The 16,645-nt window shown below is 37.4% G+C and overlaps 2 protein-coding genes across 2 annotated transcripts; one reads left to right on the top strand and one right to left on the bottom strand.

Annotated features, from left to right (window-relative positions):
* The first annotated feature begins 5,902 nt into the window (after positions 1–5,902).
* LOC125271135 lies at positions 5,903–8,901 on the top strand. The gene is made up of 6 exons (XM_048195122.1): positions 5,903–6,950; positions 7,040–7,168; positions 7,300–7,493; positions 7,573–7,720; positions 8,089–8,293; positions 8,447–8,901. The coding sequence occupies exons 1-6, from the start codon at positions 6,735–6,737 to the stop codon at positions 8,749–8,751; spliced, it is 1,197 nt and encodes a 398-aa protein (XP_048051079.1). The 5' UTR covers positions 5,903–6,734; the 3' UTR covers positions 8,752–8,901.
* A 92-nt stretch (positions 8,902–8,993) lies between these two features.
* LOC125271138 lies at positions 8,994–15,228 on the bottom strand. The gene is made up of 6 exons (XM_048195126.1): positions 15,064–15,228; positions 13,227–13,489; positions 12,934–13,124; positions 12,525–12,615; positions 12,204–12,403; positions 8,994–9,628 (listed from the first exon to the last, which is right to left on the bottom strand). Exons 1-6 carry the CDS (start codon positions 15,220–15,222, stop codon positions 9,438–9,440), a joined length of 1,095 nt encoding a protein of 364 aa, XP_048051083.1. The 5' UTR covers positions 15,223–15,228; the 3' UTR covers positions 8,994–9,437.
* Between the last annotated feature and the right edge of the window lie 1,417 nt (positions 15,229–16,645).

The following is a 16,645-nucleotide window of genomic DNA, read 5'->3' as shown; positions in this document are numbered from 1 at the left end:
TTCTTCGCTTGGACGGCCCTATTGTGTCAAAATCATTCCAGTGCACTTAAACATCCATTCCCTAAAATCCCCACAGAGAACTACAAGTGCAAAAACCAGTGATTTCGGACTCCTCACTGTGTTCGCTTACCAGAAATGTCGTGTTTTTCCTCACCTGTATTCTCCAGAGGTGACAGAAATAGAGAACAAACACATATCCATGAAGAAGCTTTTACATCCATGGAATCTTTCCATTAGACAAAATCTTCTTTATAGTGGGCCTAATTATCATTAAAAATAGAAATGCTTAATAATATAACACATTTATTTATTCAATGTGTTTGACAAAAACAGGCATAAAGATACACAATAAGCAAAACAGTCCAGCAAAGTTAAAAGGGTATAATTCACCAATGGGAAGATGGTCTTTTAGTAACATTTTGGTGTCTGTGCAGTGGAAAGGTGAAAAAACCTAAACTGACTTGTAGTTTTAACAAAAGCCCTGGAGCTGGGCAAAAATTATGTTTTGCACCATGCAACAGAGTTTTGGATGATGAAATCAAGTAATTGTGGGAAACAAACCACACAATAAAACACTTTGAACAATCAACACGTACCATTGGTTGCACAGTTCACTTGGCAAGGTTTGCACCGCTCCCTCATTTCCTTCTCTCTCTCCTCACCACTAGATCACCTGAAGTTCACCTAAATATCCAACATATGTAACGTTCTGTGTGAATTAAAGTGATTTGATATCTCATGTTTGCTGTCATTTGAGTGTTTTTGTGGTCTTAAAGTTTTACAGGAGTAAAAAAAATTAACATCCACATCTTTGAATTCAAAAACGTACTCTGCTTCGTAGGAGAAGGGAATCTCCAGACATTTTGGATGTTTTGTAAATGTGAAAACAGCTGCTGGAAGAATATTTTTTTTAAAGATTGCCACAAATGGACTTTGACATGCAGAGAAGGAGTTTGAAAATCAGATATTCAAGACGTGTTTGTGTCATCAAACACTGAAGAACACAAACGGTGAGTTACTGATTTTAATAAAGACAGTCTGGGCATTCATGTTCTTACAATTTGTAACATATTTTTAGATCAAACACCAATCTCTGCAGCTGTGACCCTACTGAGGAGAGATTGAGAACATGGCAGTATGTTTATTGGTTTCCTTCATTGTGTCAATCAGATTTTCAGTGTTATGTTCATCTCTTGATGTTCATCTCTTTCTCTCTGTGTCTCTTGTAGATGATGCTGTTTTTGGCAGCTCTTCTCCCTGTTGAATTGGGAGGTGACTGTAAATTAATCCTATTTGACTGTTCTGACATCTGGAACTAGAGAAACAGTCAGTGGGATTTACTACATCTATCCAAGTCAAGTCACCTTTATTTCTATAGCGATTTTTACAATGCAGATTGTGTCAAAGCAGCTTTACATTGATAACTGGTATATAATTGTGGCTGCACAGCAGCTCTTAAAGAAAATGGTGTCAGTATCCATCTTAAGTAAATTCAGTAAAGCACATTTGTTTTGGCCAGAGAAACTATGACCTGGGCTGCATTTCCCAAAAGCATCGCTAGCATGAGTTGATGATTAACTTACTGTAGGCTTACAATGCTTTGGGAAGCACAGGCCAGGTCACGATGGTTGTGATTTGATGATGGCATTAAAATGATTTCAAAACACTGCTAAATGAAACTTCGGAGCTTTACAAATTGAATCAGTGGTTCGGTGCGGCAAAGTCAGGTGATTTGAAATCAGCCATCACTAGATATTGTTGAAAAGTCGTTGTTTTGTTTTTTTGGCACACAAAAAATATTCTCGTCACTTTAATATTAAGGTAGAACCACTGTAGTCACATGAACTGATTTAAATATGTTTTTAGTACCTTTATGGATCTTGAGAGAGGAAGTACCATTGCTGGCTATGGAGGCCTCACTGAGCCATTGGATTTCATCAAAAATATGAGTGTGGAACGACATGAGGGTCAGTAATAAATTACATTATTTTCTCGGGTCCATTTGGAAAACGGCCATTTATTTTAAATTACCTGAGACCAGAGGCCACTTATGTCGAACTCCATACTACATCCACAACCATATTAAAATTCATTTAAAATGTTATTTTTGGTTATCTCACAACAACTTTGTCTAATATCTTAGTTTTTAATAGATAGTTTTTTGAATCATGTGGGTCCAGATTCATTATTGTTTGTTTGTTTGTTTGTTTGTTTGTTTTTAGACGGGCTAAACACTAGCTTGCTTTCAAAGTGGTACAATCCCATTCTGGAGACTATAATTAATAATGGATAAAATGCTTGGGCAACTAATATCAACACCATCCTTTAAGGAACCCTTACGGAACACTGACCCTTACGGGGGGGAAAATATATGAGAATATACTGCAAAATATAATGTAATATTTTACATAATACATTTCCATATTTGGGAAACTAGTGCTTATATTTTTCAATATATTACAATATATGCATTCCCCATGTATGGCTATATATTAATACATTTGGGCGTTCAGCACGCTGAAGCAGCTTTTGTAGATGGTTCATGTTCTCATTGTGGGAACATGACTATCGCGGTGCTGAGATTGAGACTCTCGTTCCTTGGTTCTCAGGGAGCGGGGGTCCCCTCCCCTATGCCCCGTGCGGCCGTTTTTTCCTGTGCTGGTCGGAATGACGGTGCGTCGGCATGTAGGCAGGGTGATCTGAGAATCACGATAAGGGCTTCCCCGCCCTGCCCTGGTCCTTCTCGGCTGGATGATTGGTACCTCAGAGCTGGCCGCGCTGGTCCTCAGCGCCCCGCTCCAATGCCATTCTTCCCAGAAGTGCACGATGAAGTGACCAAGTCCTGGCGGACGCCGTATAGTGTTCGCTTGAGACCTGGCCCCTCGTCCGCTTTCACCACCCTGGATGGCAGGGAAGCTAGGGGTTACACGGGGATCCCGCCAGTCGAGCGGTCCGTTGCGATGCAGTTGTGTCCAACGGCCGCCGGCTGGCGTGGTGATCTGCGTCTCCCATCCCAGGCCTGTAAATTCTCCGCAAATCTGACGGAGAAAGCTTACAGAGCCTGTGGGCAAGCTGCCTCCGCTCTGCATGCCATGGCCCTTTTTTATTTATTTTTATTTTTTTATTTTAAAGAGACAGGGACAGCGCACAATAAACATTAACCTCAAAGGGAGAGATGCATTGTACCGGGTTTTAGCTCAAGAGCTACTTTTCACCCGTAGTCCCTGGGCAGGCTGATGTTAAGCTACAGAATATAAAACATACATAAGTAATAGAATTTACAAACAAAAAACAGCATAACACACACAAAAAAAAAAAAAAAATACAAAAGTTCATATTCACACCTTTCAAATACTTAGACCTTAGAACACATATTCACACACACATACATATATCTGGTCAGATGTGAAGACAGATTTGATTTGATAAAAGCCATTTCTTTGCTTGGCGTGTGAACGTGTAAAAATTTGTGGGTTTTTTTAGCTCTACAGGCAACATATTCCACTGACGAGCAGCCATACAAGAAAAAGCAGAGTTTCCAAATACTGTCCTGCGTTTAGGGATCCTGCATTCACCTCGCACTGTTGATCTTGTGGCTCGAGCTGTCATTTCAGAGCCTAAAGATATGAATTCTTTTAGTGGAGGAGCAGCATTATCATAAAGGATCTTATACATCAAACACAGATTGGTGTGAGTTATCAGATTTTCAAAGCTAAGAAATTGGTATTTTACAAGAATATGACAGTGATGGAATCGTCTGCTTTTCTTATCATGAATCTTTAGAGAGCTTTTATGTAAGGACTCAAGTGGCTTGAGGGCAGTTTTAGTAGCCTGTGACCAACTTGTCATACAATATCGAATATGAGGACCAATCATTGCATTAAGGTAGGCCCCTGAGGCCTCGACTGTAAGGGAATTTCGAATGTATCTGAACTGTGCCATATTAAATTTTATTATATTAGTTAACTTTTTTATATGCTTTTAAAGCCTAAATTTGGTTCCAATATGACACCTAAATATTTTACCTGTTCTTGATTTGAGATGATTTGTCCATCTATTAAAATATTAGGGTAAAATTGTATTTTAAAACGATTTGTGAAAAACATATAGACATAGAGACAGTCTTATCTAAATTTAGAGTAAGGCATGAATTTTTCAGCCACAAAGAAACTTTCTTCATCTCTTTGGTCAATTTGTGAGCGACTTCTTCAGCAGTTTTACCATGTGCATATAGCACCGTATCATCAGCATACATAATAATTTTACTTTTACACACAGTAGGTAGGTCATTTACAGTGATGGGAATAACGGCGTTATAAATAAACGGCGTTACTAACGCCGTTACTTTTTTCAGTAACGAGTAATCAAACGAATTACTTTTTCTCCCGTTACAACGCCGTTACCGTTACTGACAAAAAAATGCCGCGTTACTATAATTAAGCTCACTGAAGCGGTTTTCATCCGAGTAAGCTCTCTCTCAGCCATAGGACCTGCAAAGTTTTTTTTCTCTGGTGTGTGCTGCGGTTAGTCATACACAAATATAATTTTAAACTGATAATAATGTATGATGTGCTGTGTGTGTGTCTGTCAGAGCATGCGCGCGAAGCGCGAGCTCAAACCAGAATACCCTTTTTGATGCTTGATCGAAAATATGTGAAATTAGTTTTTTTTTCTAGTCGACTAGTAGTTGTTCATTTAAGCTATTAGTTGACTAATCACATTTATATTAATTTAATTTCTTAAATACTGGAGAGAATAAACCATAATAAGGAGCGTTTACATAATATAGGCTATATAGCACTCAATGGCACGCATAATTGCCATAAAGAACCGGCAAAAGTAATGACTATGAGTGTGACAAAAAACAGCAAGGAGACATTTTAATTGTTTATTAATAAAGTAATGTTTTCTGAATCAGTGTCGGCTGCAAAGATGAAGTTGACATTGCTGATTCTCATTGCTGATCATCTGCTCATATGGACGCGCCTAGAGAGATAGGCTAACGCACATTTCATTCGGATTAGGCTATATAATCAGAGTAGCCTCTTTCTTTTCGTTTTTAATAACTTAATTTTCGTTAAAGTAGATATTTCAAGCATTCTATAGATATATTTCTCATGTCTGCGAGGCAAGCAGCCTCTGAGTTTCGGTTCATTTAGCCTATGAGACGCGCTCCAGTTCACGCGCCAGTGATCGCGCCCGAGCCTCCATGTCATGATTTTATTGTCTGCTATATTTGCTTGTTATATATTAAATCAAAGCAATTGGTAGATGAAACATTGATTAAAATTAAGATACAATTTTTACAAAACGAAATTCACTTTAAAGAAAGGCTTTCTACAAAGCAAAACTTAATGAAGTGTTTAAAATCATGTCTGACCCACTCCATGTCTCCCGATTAGGGATGCTCATTTCGGTTAAATTTCTCGACCGACAACCGACGCTCGTTATCCGATTATTAACCGTTAACTGATAAGATTAGAATATTGTATAGCCTATATGATGATAATATGACATATATATGACATTAAATAAAAAATACAATTGACGAGTGTCTGTGTCTTCCACGGGTTTATTTTAACATGCAAACAGCAGCATAGAACAGATAAACAACAGAACCTGGGTTCACATTATCAAATTGTCACGCACCTGCAGCGTTTCTGACAACAGAAAAAAATAATTTAAATAAAAGGCATAAAATAAATAGGCCTACACTAAATATTTTTCACTTAAATGTTTAACAAATTAAGATGACAAAACAAAAACACGGTGAATCCATTGAAGCTTTGAACAACCGGTATTTTAGACATTTTTCCGTCAAATAAAAATAGCAGGCCTACCTCAATCTACACATTTTTTTATTTAAATAAATAACATGTCTACGTGTTGTGGGGTTAGTCTGGAGCGCAGCCTGTTGACCGTTAGACCCGCGGCAGAAAACACCCTCTCAGATGGCACTGATGTCCCGGGAATACAAAGATAACGCCGCGCTAGAGTGGCCAGCCTTGGGAAGCGCCTTTCATTTGTTTTCCACCATTCTAGAGGATTAATATCCAAAGAGGGCGGATCGTCATATAGATGTCAACTTCTGCTTCTGGATCATCACTCGATGCTTGTGGATGTTTGGTTCGCAGGTGATATACTGCATTGTACTTGTGCTGCTGCTGTATTTTAATACCGCGTGGCATATTTTACAAGTAACTTCTTCACCCTTTCTATCGAAATGGTCCCACACAGTAGGCCCTACTTCTTTTCGCTCGCTTCATTTTGCTTGTTGCTTAGCGAAATATGTCTGGCACGTGTGACACGCCACGCGAGTTAACAAATAAGTATATATAGCATATTTTTTATTTAACCATGCAGCAAACAGCAAAAAAAAAAAAGAAAAAAAGAAACGTTTAACTGACCGGTCCGTGTATCATCTGATCATTCAATTATTTCATTTAATCTGGCAAACGAAAAACGGGCAAAACAGGTCGATATTTCGTTTTTCGGTGGTTCTGTATGAACCAAAAAATGAAAGCTGATGTCTTTTTTCCAGTTTTCAGCTCGAAACCGAAAAACAAATAAACCGAAAAACCAAAACGAAATAATACGGCTAATTTACGTTTTTCTGTATTTTTCCAGTTCTCACGGTGTTTACAGCTGCGCGCCGCGCTTTGCACATGCGCACTGAATAGCAGCTCAATAAGCCTGTGATCATTTCTGGTGACTGGTATGCCGAAAGACCCACAATGGCATCACTCGAGTCATACATGCCAGTAATATATGATATGTTTGTGAATGGAGTGACATATAGGGAGATGTCTGAAAGGCTGCGAGAAATGGGTGTCCAGCGGGGAAACTCTGAGATCAGTATCCGGAGACAACTTGCCAAACACAATTTGCGGAGAAAAGGACACTCTTCTGATTCAGACCTTGAAATTGCAGTCTCTCGAGCAATACATCAGGTATAAATAATGAATAAGCAATAGTCAAAAAAATAATAATGCTGTACTATTTGATGGAGCGTGTGTGTGTGTGTGTGTGTTTTTAACAGACTGGATCAACTTATGGTCGTAAAATGATGACAGGCTTCCTGTCATCAGTTGGAGTACGTGCAGGAGAATGCCGAATCGGACGTGTTCTGAGAGCAGCCCATGCCCCATACCACGAAGAACGGCGTAAAGTATGTTATAAAGCAGTTATAAGTTTCATGTTTTTACAAGAGTTTATAAGAGTAACGATTTGTATTCCACGCACATGCATGCCTATGTCTATGCTGACCTAAGTTATTCATATATTTTCTTGCTTGTATAGGGTACCCGTAACTTTAACCCAAACCCATATACTGCAGAATACATGGGACACAAGCTACACATGGACCAAAACGAAAAATTGGTCATGTTTGGAGTGACTCATGTAATTGCTGTGGATGGATACAGCAAGAAAATTGTTGCAAATGCAATTATGCCTACCAAAAACAATCTAGCCATCTATGATGCTGTGTACAGGTCAGTATTGTATGTTAAGTATAAAATGTAACATTTTAATTGTCATAACAGAAATAAATTGTCATACTTGTTTACGTAGACCTGCAGTAACACATTATGGAATGTGGGATCAACTTCGTGTGGATCATGGCAAAGAATTTTACCTCAGTCTGTACATGCAAGAGAGGCTGTCAGAATATAGACACAACCAGCAAAGAGCACCATACCTCCAAACTCAGTCAACAAGGGTAATGTTATTAGTCTGCAAGCCATCAACCAGCCTTAAAAAGTAATATATTTGGCCAATTATTGCTTTTAAGTAAAAGTTTGAGGTTCCTGTACTACTTTATACTCCACTGCAGTATGAATAATGACAAACTAATACACGTTGGCCAGTTTACAAGAGTGGTTACATTTTGGAACTTCCAGTACATTTAGCTGAAAAAACTTACTGTACGATTTTATGGTTGTGTACTTCAACATCATGATGTTGGTGCTTTGAGTATTTCATCCATCCCACACACCATTCTTTCTTTGATTGCTTGTTTCTATAGTTTCTAAATGTGTACAGCCTTCTTCCAACCTTTTATTATTATTATTATTATTATTATAACAGAATCACACAGTGGAAAGGATGTGGCCAGAAATCAACAACCGGGTAAATTACCCACTAAAAGAGGCCCTCATACAACTACAAGATCAGGAAGCAATAGATATGGAGGACAGCCTGACAAGGTTCTGCACATCCAATCTGACTGGCCAAATGTGCCAGATTGGAATAAATAGATTTGTGCATTCATGGAATGCTCACAGGATCCCAGGTATGTTACGTTATGCGAATTGGATTTGTTCATAATGAGATGGATCCAGATGGATTTGTTAATAATGCTTTCAGGCTATTTTACAAACACAAACTACATAGATTCTAGAAGAGATTTACTATTAAACATAAGAAATTGTTTGTGTTGATACAGGGAGAGGGATACCAAATCAGCTGGCTGGGACAGGAACACCGAGAAAAATCACAGCAGATCTTCTACCAGATGCCACGGTAGCAGCTGACATGTATGACAGGGACATGGGATCATCCCTCACCAGAATATCTTCTTTCGGAAGTGACCCCTTTCTGTCTGAGGCAGACAAAGTGAGAGTAGAGCAGCACTTTTCACAGTATTACCCAGACCTTGCAGTTGTTTTTGACAATGTTGCCAATTACAACTATGTCCCATTCAAACAGGCTTTGATCTACCTCATTAATGTAACAAAGAGATTTTCCTAATTTCATATGTCTTGGATCATGTGGAACCTTGCCATAAATCGAGGAATAGCCTCAGCCATGAGGAAAATGTTAGCACTTATTTTCTGTTTAGTATACATACTGTAAATATGGACTCCAACATTATGCAGTCACTACTATGTACTCTGTAACAGGGTGCAGAATTAAATGTATCTTGTTACTATTAAAACAATTAATTAAATAAATAAATACACTTTGATATTGTCATTTTATTAATTGCACAGTATACACTGGACTGTTTTGTGGGGAAAAATTTATTTGAAAAATAATATATTATAGAACCAGGAAGAGCTTAATGATAAAACACAAAAATGTAAACAAATTAGGTCCAACTTTAGGAATCACATAAGATAAAAAACAAACAAACAACACCTTTAAATCAGTGTGGAGTGAGCTCAAAACAACAAAGCAATGTAAAACAACATATTGCCAATTTTTCTACCTCTAATAAAATCCCTGTGAGTTCAAAACAAAGCAATATAAAACAACATACTGCCACATTTAACTCTTAAGAAATCTGTCAGCTCAGAACAGAGCAATATAAAACATTTAGACTCTTAAAACTCTAATAAAATTCCTGTAAGTTTACACTAAGATGCCACATAAAACATATCCACCAATTTCTCATGAATACTGTGAAAAGATGGATTTAGTGGCAAGAATAGTGTTTACTCGCATGCCAATCCTCTAACTACATTCACTAGTTCAGTAAAGCCAGTGACTCTATGCATGTTGGTGGAAAAATCTTCCGTTCGACATTTCAGACACTGTGAAGAATTTTGGAGCCACAAAGTTGTGCAGGATCTGCAACCAACTAAGCTTTCGCAGCAGGCTGCAAAAACCGGATCTTCCATGATTCCTGACGGGAGAGAAAAAAAAAACATTTCAGGTCTAAAACTGCAATACAAGACACAACAGATTAAGTCATAAAAAAATGTTTTTGAATTTATATATTTTTTAAATTGCCTCCATTATATATATTTTTAAATTGCCTTAAAATGCCTCCAGATGCTCCAAGCACAAACATAAATGTCAATGTTATATGTTAACAATGTTATAGTGCTGTGCCCAGTTAACAATTTGTCTCCCAGTGATCTCACCATGAGCTCCCAGGGTACTCATGATGTGGTCACAATGTGAGGTCTCCCTAGCTATAAATTTTATTGGACGTGGACTCTGACAGCGCTCAGACGTCAAATGTTGGTTGAAAATTAAAATTGTGTTTACGTCTAAACATATGTTTGACGTCAGACTCCAACATTATTAAACAACTCCACAAACAGCATTACCAGCTTCACTTATGTCACGAGTTCACACTTACATATAATTTAGAGGGAGTAGAGTTTTAATGCGTATTTGGCGTGCTGTCCGGGGGAGGGCTCCGAGCTCTGAGTACAAATGGAGGTCAGATATGGCTGTGTCCGAAAACCTAGGCAGCTGACTTGTTGCCTCGCTGCCTTATCAGACAATGACTTGTAAGGCAGCTTTTGTGCAATAAAGGCACATCACAAAACTAATTTCGGACAGACTACTGAGGCAGCGTAACAGTTTAATGATCTACAGCAAAATAGAGAGAGCTTTGGTGAGAACTAAAGTATTTAATTACTACATTAGTAATTTCTTTCTAGAAATGACATCAGAAGTGGAAAATGTTGGTAAAAAACATACATTTACACTAGGGCTGCACGATTAATCGTATGAGATTGTCATGCGTGTCTCATCAGTAAAGCCGGTTCTGTGATTAGCGGTAAATGTCCATCACCTGCTTTCAAATGGAGCTGCACTTAATATACAGAGCCGTAGTTCGCGGACAAGCTACGCAATATCGCCACATTTACCGCTAATCACAGAACCGGCTTTACTGATGAGACACGCATGACAATCTCATGCGATTAATCGTGCAGCCCTAATTTACACACAAACTGACCAGAAAATCCAAATTTCGGACGGCAACTTTTTTTTCCAGCGCAACTGTATGGAACCCACAGGATTGTGGGATATCAAATGGCAGTGAAGAATACATATATGCTGCCTTCAAAAATCGATCAGATGAAGGTCTCTCAGGAGACAGGAAGTGAAGCTAACATTAGATTCAGACGTGCCTTGATGCCTTCCGACCATGAAATGTGTCCTCCGAAGGCAGCATTTTACAGGTTTCGGACGCAGCCTATATATACCTCCTGTCATTGATTGCTGAGTGCTCTCCAGTTGTGTTAATTATCTGAATGTGCTCCTCCTGAACTTTGTTAATAAAACATCATTACAAACCAGATTGACTTTATTTCTGTCAGAAGTCTACAGAAGCTCTTATTAAGATTAACAGAGGTTTAGATGTTGATGATTTATTGAAAATAATAGTTTGGTTTGATGTCACCATTATGGTGGTCTGTATTTGCTTTAGTTGGGCAGTTTGACATACCTGGCAGTTTTGATGTTTTAATGCTAGTTTTCTCTGGCTGCTGTAACTGTGTTTGTTATAGCAAGAGCAGCAAGAAAAAAATTGTAACCAGATGGTCAGCTACTTGATGGCGTTAAAGATACAATCATTATGTAGTGTTTTTATCAGCTGATCTCATCTAGACCATCATATGTGTCATTAACTTCACATAACCGATTACAGTAATGTTTCTACAGCATGAGATCCAACAGTATTTTAATAAGAAAATCTGTATGATTTTAAGAACACACTAAACACTGAAGAACAGTGAAGAAATACTGCTTCACACATTTAGACACACTCAAACATCAATAATCGGCATTTGAATCTCAACAATGGTGACATGCTTCATGCTGCAATGCATTCTGGGAGCCACTGATGTGTTTTGTATGATGCACCCAGAATACATAAACAGTTACAGCATCCAGAGAAAAACTAACATTAAAAAGGCAAGGCCAAAGAGCCCAACTAAAGCAAACACTGACCAAACTTCTACTTTCAAACTAACTTAAACATTTAAACATCTGTTAATCTCAATAACCCTAACCCTGTAAATAAAGTCAATCTTGTTAGTAATAATTGAAGCTGCTTATGCTGTTTTTGGGGTTGTTTAATGGCAATGGAACTTGACTTCAACCTTTTATAAGAATGTTAGGGGATAATGTTCTATCAATGTTAACACTTAACATGTTTAGAATGTTTTTAGAGAATGTTATCCTAACTTTTAGGAGGACATTCTGGTAACAAAAATAAAACTAGCTACTAAAAACATTACAAGAACATATAATGTTCACAGAACATCCTAAGAACAATGACATTTCTAGCTGGTGTGACCTCACATTGTGACCAAAGTATGAGCACACAGTGAGAGTGCTGTGAGGTTACACTTTTAGATCACTGAGACCACAGGGTGAGATCACTGTGAGTTCAGAATGTTGACTGGGTGTGATGGCTGAATAACCATTTTTAATAAATTCCATACAAAGAAAAGACTGACCTCTGCAAACTAGACAAGTGAAGACATCCCTCACATTCCTGGACTGTTCTTCAGTCAGTACCAATGTTGTCTTCCTGTTTTGGACCAGGTCAGACAGTTCATGGATGGCAGTGGTCACCTCAGATAAACCCTGAGCAGCCAGGACAACCTCCTCGATCTTCTCCAATACACTGTCCATTCCCCCTTCATCATCTCTGCGTCTATGAATCAGAAACATGTCATTTATATATTAGTTTTTAATATAAATTTTATATTTTTAAGCACACACAGGTAACTAGGATTGCATTTGGTATTGTAACTTACAAGATTTACGAGACTTACGAGATTCTCCGCCTCTTTTGTTGCATAGCTTGGAAATCAGCCTCCAGTACAGCCATGATTTTTCTTGAGTTTTGCTTCCAGTAAAAGGACCCTAAATGAGTACACAAAATGTATAATGTATGAATAAGAGCTAATTTGTGAGACTGATATGTGAATGCATTTCTAATTTAGCAGCAAAAGTTTGACATTGTTTATAGCAGTAGTTTGTGATGTGGGACTTCATAAATGTTGATGCAGCAATTTAAAGCCCACCACATATTTGCAGCCTAATTGTTAAGCAGCAAAAGTTTATACCACTGTAAAAAGTTAACTTTTTAAGACACATGGATACGTAAACTTTACTTAGATTCATGGTAAATAATAGTTAATGAGATAAATAAAGGTAAATAAAAATTTTCCACTGAAGCACCTCTTGTTCCTTCGGAGTCTAATATTTCAATCCCATTGTGGTCTGTCAAAATGACTGGGTCATTGGTTCCTAGGGCATCTTTCACTTTTGCGGTCAAAATTGGGACACTGGCCTCCTGCTCTGTGAATCTTACCACCACCATTCTGCTGGTGACAAGCTTCCCACTTTGAAACTCTCCCAGGCTGACTGTCCTGGAATTCAAAACAGCTTAATTTAGGGTCTTGCATAATGATGAACATTGTATACATGTAAAAAAAAAAAAAAAAATTATTGCCAGCAGAAAATTAGCTTACTTTGTAAAGTATTTCAGGGATTGGGCCCTGGGTGGCAGTGAGGGACTCGCTGAGATACCAGGCCTGGAGAAGCGAAACTGGCTGCTTGAGGATGGAGGTGGCCCAGAGGCAGCAGCATTACCACTTGTGTTGGGTACAGCCCCAGACCCATGTACCTCATAGTGGGCCTTGTCCCTGAGATCTAATGAACTGAAGTGGCCATCTGCTCTGGGGAACACTGCCACATTAGCATCATCAGTGAGGTACAGGCTCTGGCTGGATACCTAGAAAAAGTAAGGTTTTCTTAAGTAGGCACAACCAGCATGAAATTCATTGTACCCTTTATTCTTTAGATATGTACAGTTGTCAGTTATAATCATCAAAATTAAAAGAAATAAACATTTGAAATATATCAATCTGTGTGTAATGAATGAATATAATATACAAGTTCCACTTTTTGAATGGAATTAGTGAAATAAATCAACTTTTTGATGATATTCTAATTATATGACCAGCACCTGTATAGGAATCACTACAATCAGATGCCATATTTTAGGTTCACTAAGCTAAAACTAATGAAATCAAACACAGCAGTCCTTCAATAAATAATGGCTAGTTATAATATTCAGTTTTGCTGAAAGAGTTTTAGAGAAGCATTGCCTCAAGTGTATGATCATTTTGCAGGATGCAGTTTGTGGTGTTATTGATCTGTATTGCACAGAAAGGTGTTTCTGTCATTGAGCTGAGCTCAAATGATCTAAATGGGGTAGACAAAATAATAAAAACCTGTCAGTACAACACAATACATTTCAACAGCACCAGTAACGGCAACCACATGACCGCATCAAAACTCTCTAAACCAGTTTTAATACAATCTGAACATTATAACCACAAAGATAATTACTATATAGCAGAATGTTTAGACAGCATTAGTTTTAGCTTGACATACCTAATAAACTCCATAGAGTGGGGATAGGGTAAGGAGAACTTTTGGCAACCCATAACTGCACGGTTCCAACAGATCAGTAACTTATGGGCCGACAGCTTTGCCATTTACCATTTTTTATGATAAAAGTGTGGTAACCATGTTTTTTCATGTATCGATTACCATTTGTATAATCAGTTTGGTAACACTTTATAATACTGTTCCTTCATTAATGCATAATATATAATAATATATATTTAATTCTAAAGTAAAGGTAATTTTAACCCACATGTAATGATTCAAGTGTTACTACATCCTTCTAAAGGAATTACTAATGATTTGGATCAGTATTCTAAAGTGAAGATCATGATAACTCTCTAGTAATGACTGAAATCATAGCTTTTGAGGCTTTTGAAAGGTTTTGGATAGCAACACTTCAGTCATTACTATCATGTTTTTCACTTTAGAATGAATTATATATTATGCATTATTCACATTAATTATGGACCTGTATATAGTAGCCTAGTCCTTAGTAGTGAGTAGTCATACTGTGAGGTATGAAAAAATAGTAGTCACTGATTAGCTAATAGTGAACTACCACATTCAACTGAGCGCTATTACTACTAATATATTAATCAGAGTTTCTTGTTAGTTAATAGTAGTTTCTAGAGTGTTAATAATACCTTACTCATTTGTTCCTATGTATTTATTAATTGATGATGGAACAGTAAGTGTTACCATCAGTTGTCCAACAAACTACCATGCTTAAATGCTAGCAAAACCATGGTTAATTTGTGGTTTACGTACAATAATTTTTGTAGTAAAAACATGGTTATTTTCGTAAGGGTATCCACTTAATGTCACACATTCAAAATTGAATGCCAGCAAACCTCCATTAATAAGCTTCATGCTATTGTAGTTCGTCCATATTACCTGAAATATTTTAGAAATGTTTTCAACCATCATGTCTTCCTCTCTCAATGTTACCCTTCTAGACGAAGTGAAAAGAACAAATGATACATCCATTTCGTCGCAATGATGTTGCCTCCGAGTGTACAAACAATGGTTAGCGGCCTTAAATTCATTGCGCATGCGCACAGCGCGGCGCGCAGCTGTAAACACCATGAGAACTGGAAAAATACAGAAAAACGTAAATTAGCCGTATTATTTCGTTTTGGTTTTTGGGTTTATTTGTTTTTCGGTTTCGAGCTGAAAACTGGAAAAAAGACATCAGCTTTCATTTTTTGGTTCATACAGAACCACCGAAAAACGAAATATCGACCTGTTTTGCCCGTTTTTCGTTTGCCAGATTAAATGAAATAATTGAATGATCAGATGATACACGGACCCTGATAGTATTAATCGGTTAAAATTCTTACTTTCGGTTAACGGTTAAACGGTCAATGTGAGCATCCCTACTCCCGATATATTTGCGCATCTTATGATGCATCTTACTCATGCTGTTCACTAACTTTTCATAATCGAATAAATGGATTTAAAACATAACATAGGACTATTTAAACATAAATATGAAACTACGTTTTCTTTAATGGCTACCAACACAGTACAGAGAAATTTCATATCGTGAGCAAGAGCGGATCATGAATCAGGAGTCGCATCAAGAATAATTTATTCTTAGACTTATATGTAATATTGGGGGCATTCAATTTATTTGGCATATTTTTATTTTTTATTTTATTTTTTTAAAGTAACGCAATAGTTACTTTCCCTGGTAATTAGTTACTTTTCTAATGATGTAACTCAGTTACTAACTCCGTTACTATTTGTGAGAAGTAACTAGTAACTATAACTAATTACTTTTTTAAAGCAACGTGACCAACACTGGTCATTTATGTAAAGGCTAAAAAGCAGGGGGCCCAGAATGGAACCTTGTGGCACTCCCATGCTACAAGGTCTTAATGGTGATTTTTTTTATTATCAACCGTAACACATTGTTGTCTATCATTAAGGTAAGATTGAATCCATTTTATTGTATTTGTGTCAAGAGAAAAATCAGATAGTTTGCTCATGAGAAGCTGATGATTAACTGTATCAAAGGCCTTTTTCAAGTCCAGAAAGACCGCCCCTACCACACCTCCACCATCAAGACTGGATTTGATGTCTTCTAGTAGGTAGCAGCACGCAGACTCAGTGGAGTATCTTTTCCTAAACCCAAACTGGCAAGGATGTAATGCATCAGTGTGGTTGAGATGCTCTACCAGCTGTTCTGCCACCACCTTCTCAAAGATCTTGGAGATGGCTGGTAGAATGCTAATAGGTCGATAGTTTGAGACACAGAGCTTGTCTCCTGACTTGAAAATCAGCTTGACTACTGCTTTTTTTAACGCCAAAGGAAAACTGTTTTCATTTATAGATTGATTTACAGCTATTGTTAAAGGAGGAGTTAGAATAGTTTTGTGTTCTTTTAAAAATGATGTATCAAGTCCAAATATATCCTTTGCTTTACTATTTTTTAAATTTGATATTATTTTAAAAATTTTATCTTCATCTATAT

Source organism: Megalobrama amblycephala, linkage group LG7 (assembly GCF_018812025.1).
Source record: "Megalobrama amblycephala isolate DHTTF-2021 linkage group LG7, ASM1881202v1, whole genome shotgun sequence".
In the NCBI taxonomy this organism is placed as follows: Eukaryota; Metazoa; Chordata; class Actinopteri; order Cypriniformes; family Xenocyprididae; genus Megalobrama; species Megalobrama amblycephala.
The sequence above is the reverse complement of the archived record's forward strand: the minus strand, read 5'-3'. Positions and strand labels throughout refer to the sequence as shown.

What these genes read in the sequence shown, in the direction of transcription:
- LOC125271135 (XM_048195122.1), top strand. Translation starts at nt 6,735, where the DNA reads ATGGCATCACTCGAGTCATACATGCCAGTAATATATGATATGTTTGTG. An exon ending in TCTCTCGAGCAATACATCAG is followed by an intron (nt 6,951 to 7,039) that starts GTATAAATAATG and finishes TGTTTTTAACAG; the next exon opens with ACTGGATCAACTTATGGTCG. An exon ending in GAATGCTCACAGGATCCCAG is followed by an intron (nt 8,294 to 8,446) that starts GTATGTTACGTT and finishes GTGTTGATACAG; the next exon opens with GGAGAGGGATACCAAATCAG.
- LOC125271138 (XM_048195126.1), bottom strand. Translation starts at nt 15,222, where the DNA reads ATGCGCAATGAATTTAAGGCCGCTAACCATTGTTTGTACACTCGGAGG. An exon ending in ACATTTCTAAAATATTTCAG is followed by an intron (nt 13,490 to 15,063) that starts GTAATATGGACG and finishes TACTTTTTCTAG; the next exon opens with GTATCCAGCCAGAGCCTGTA. An exon ending in CAAAAGAGGCGGAGAATCTC is followed by an intron (nt 12,404 to 12,524) that starts GTAAGTCTCGTA and finishes TCTGATTCATAG; the next exon opens with ACGCAGAGATGATGAAGGGG.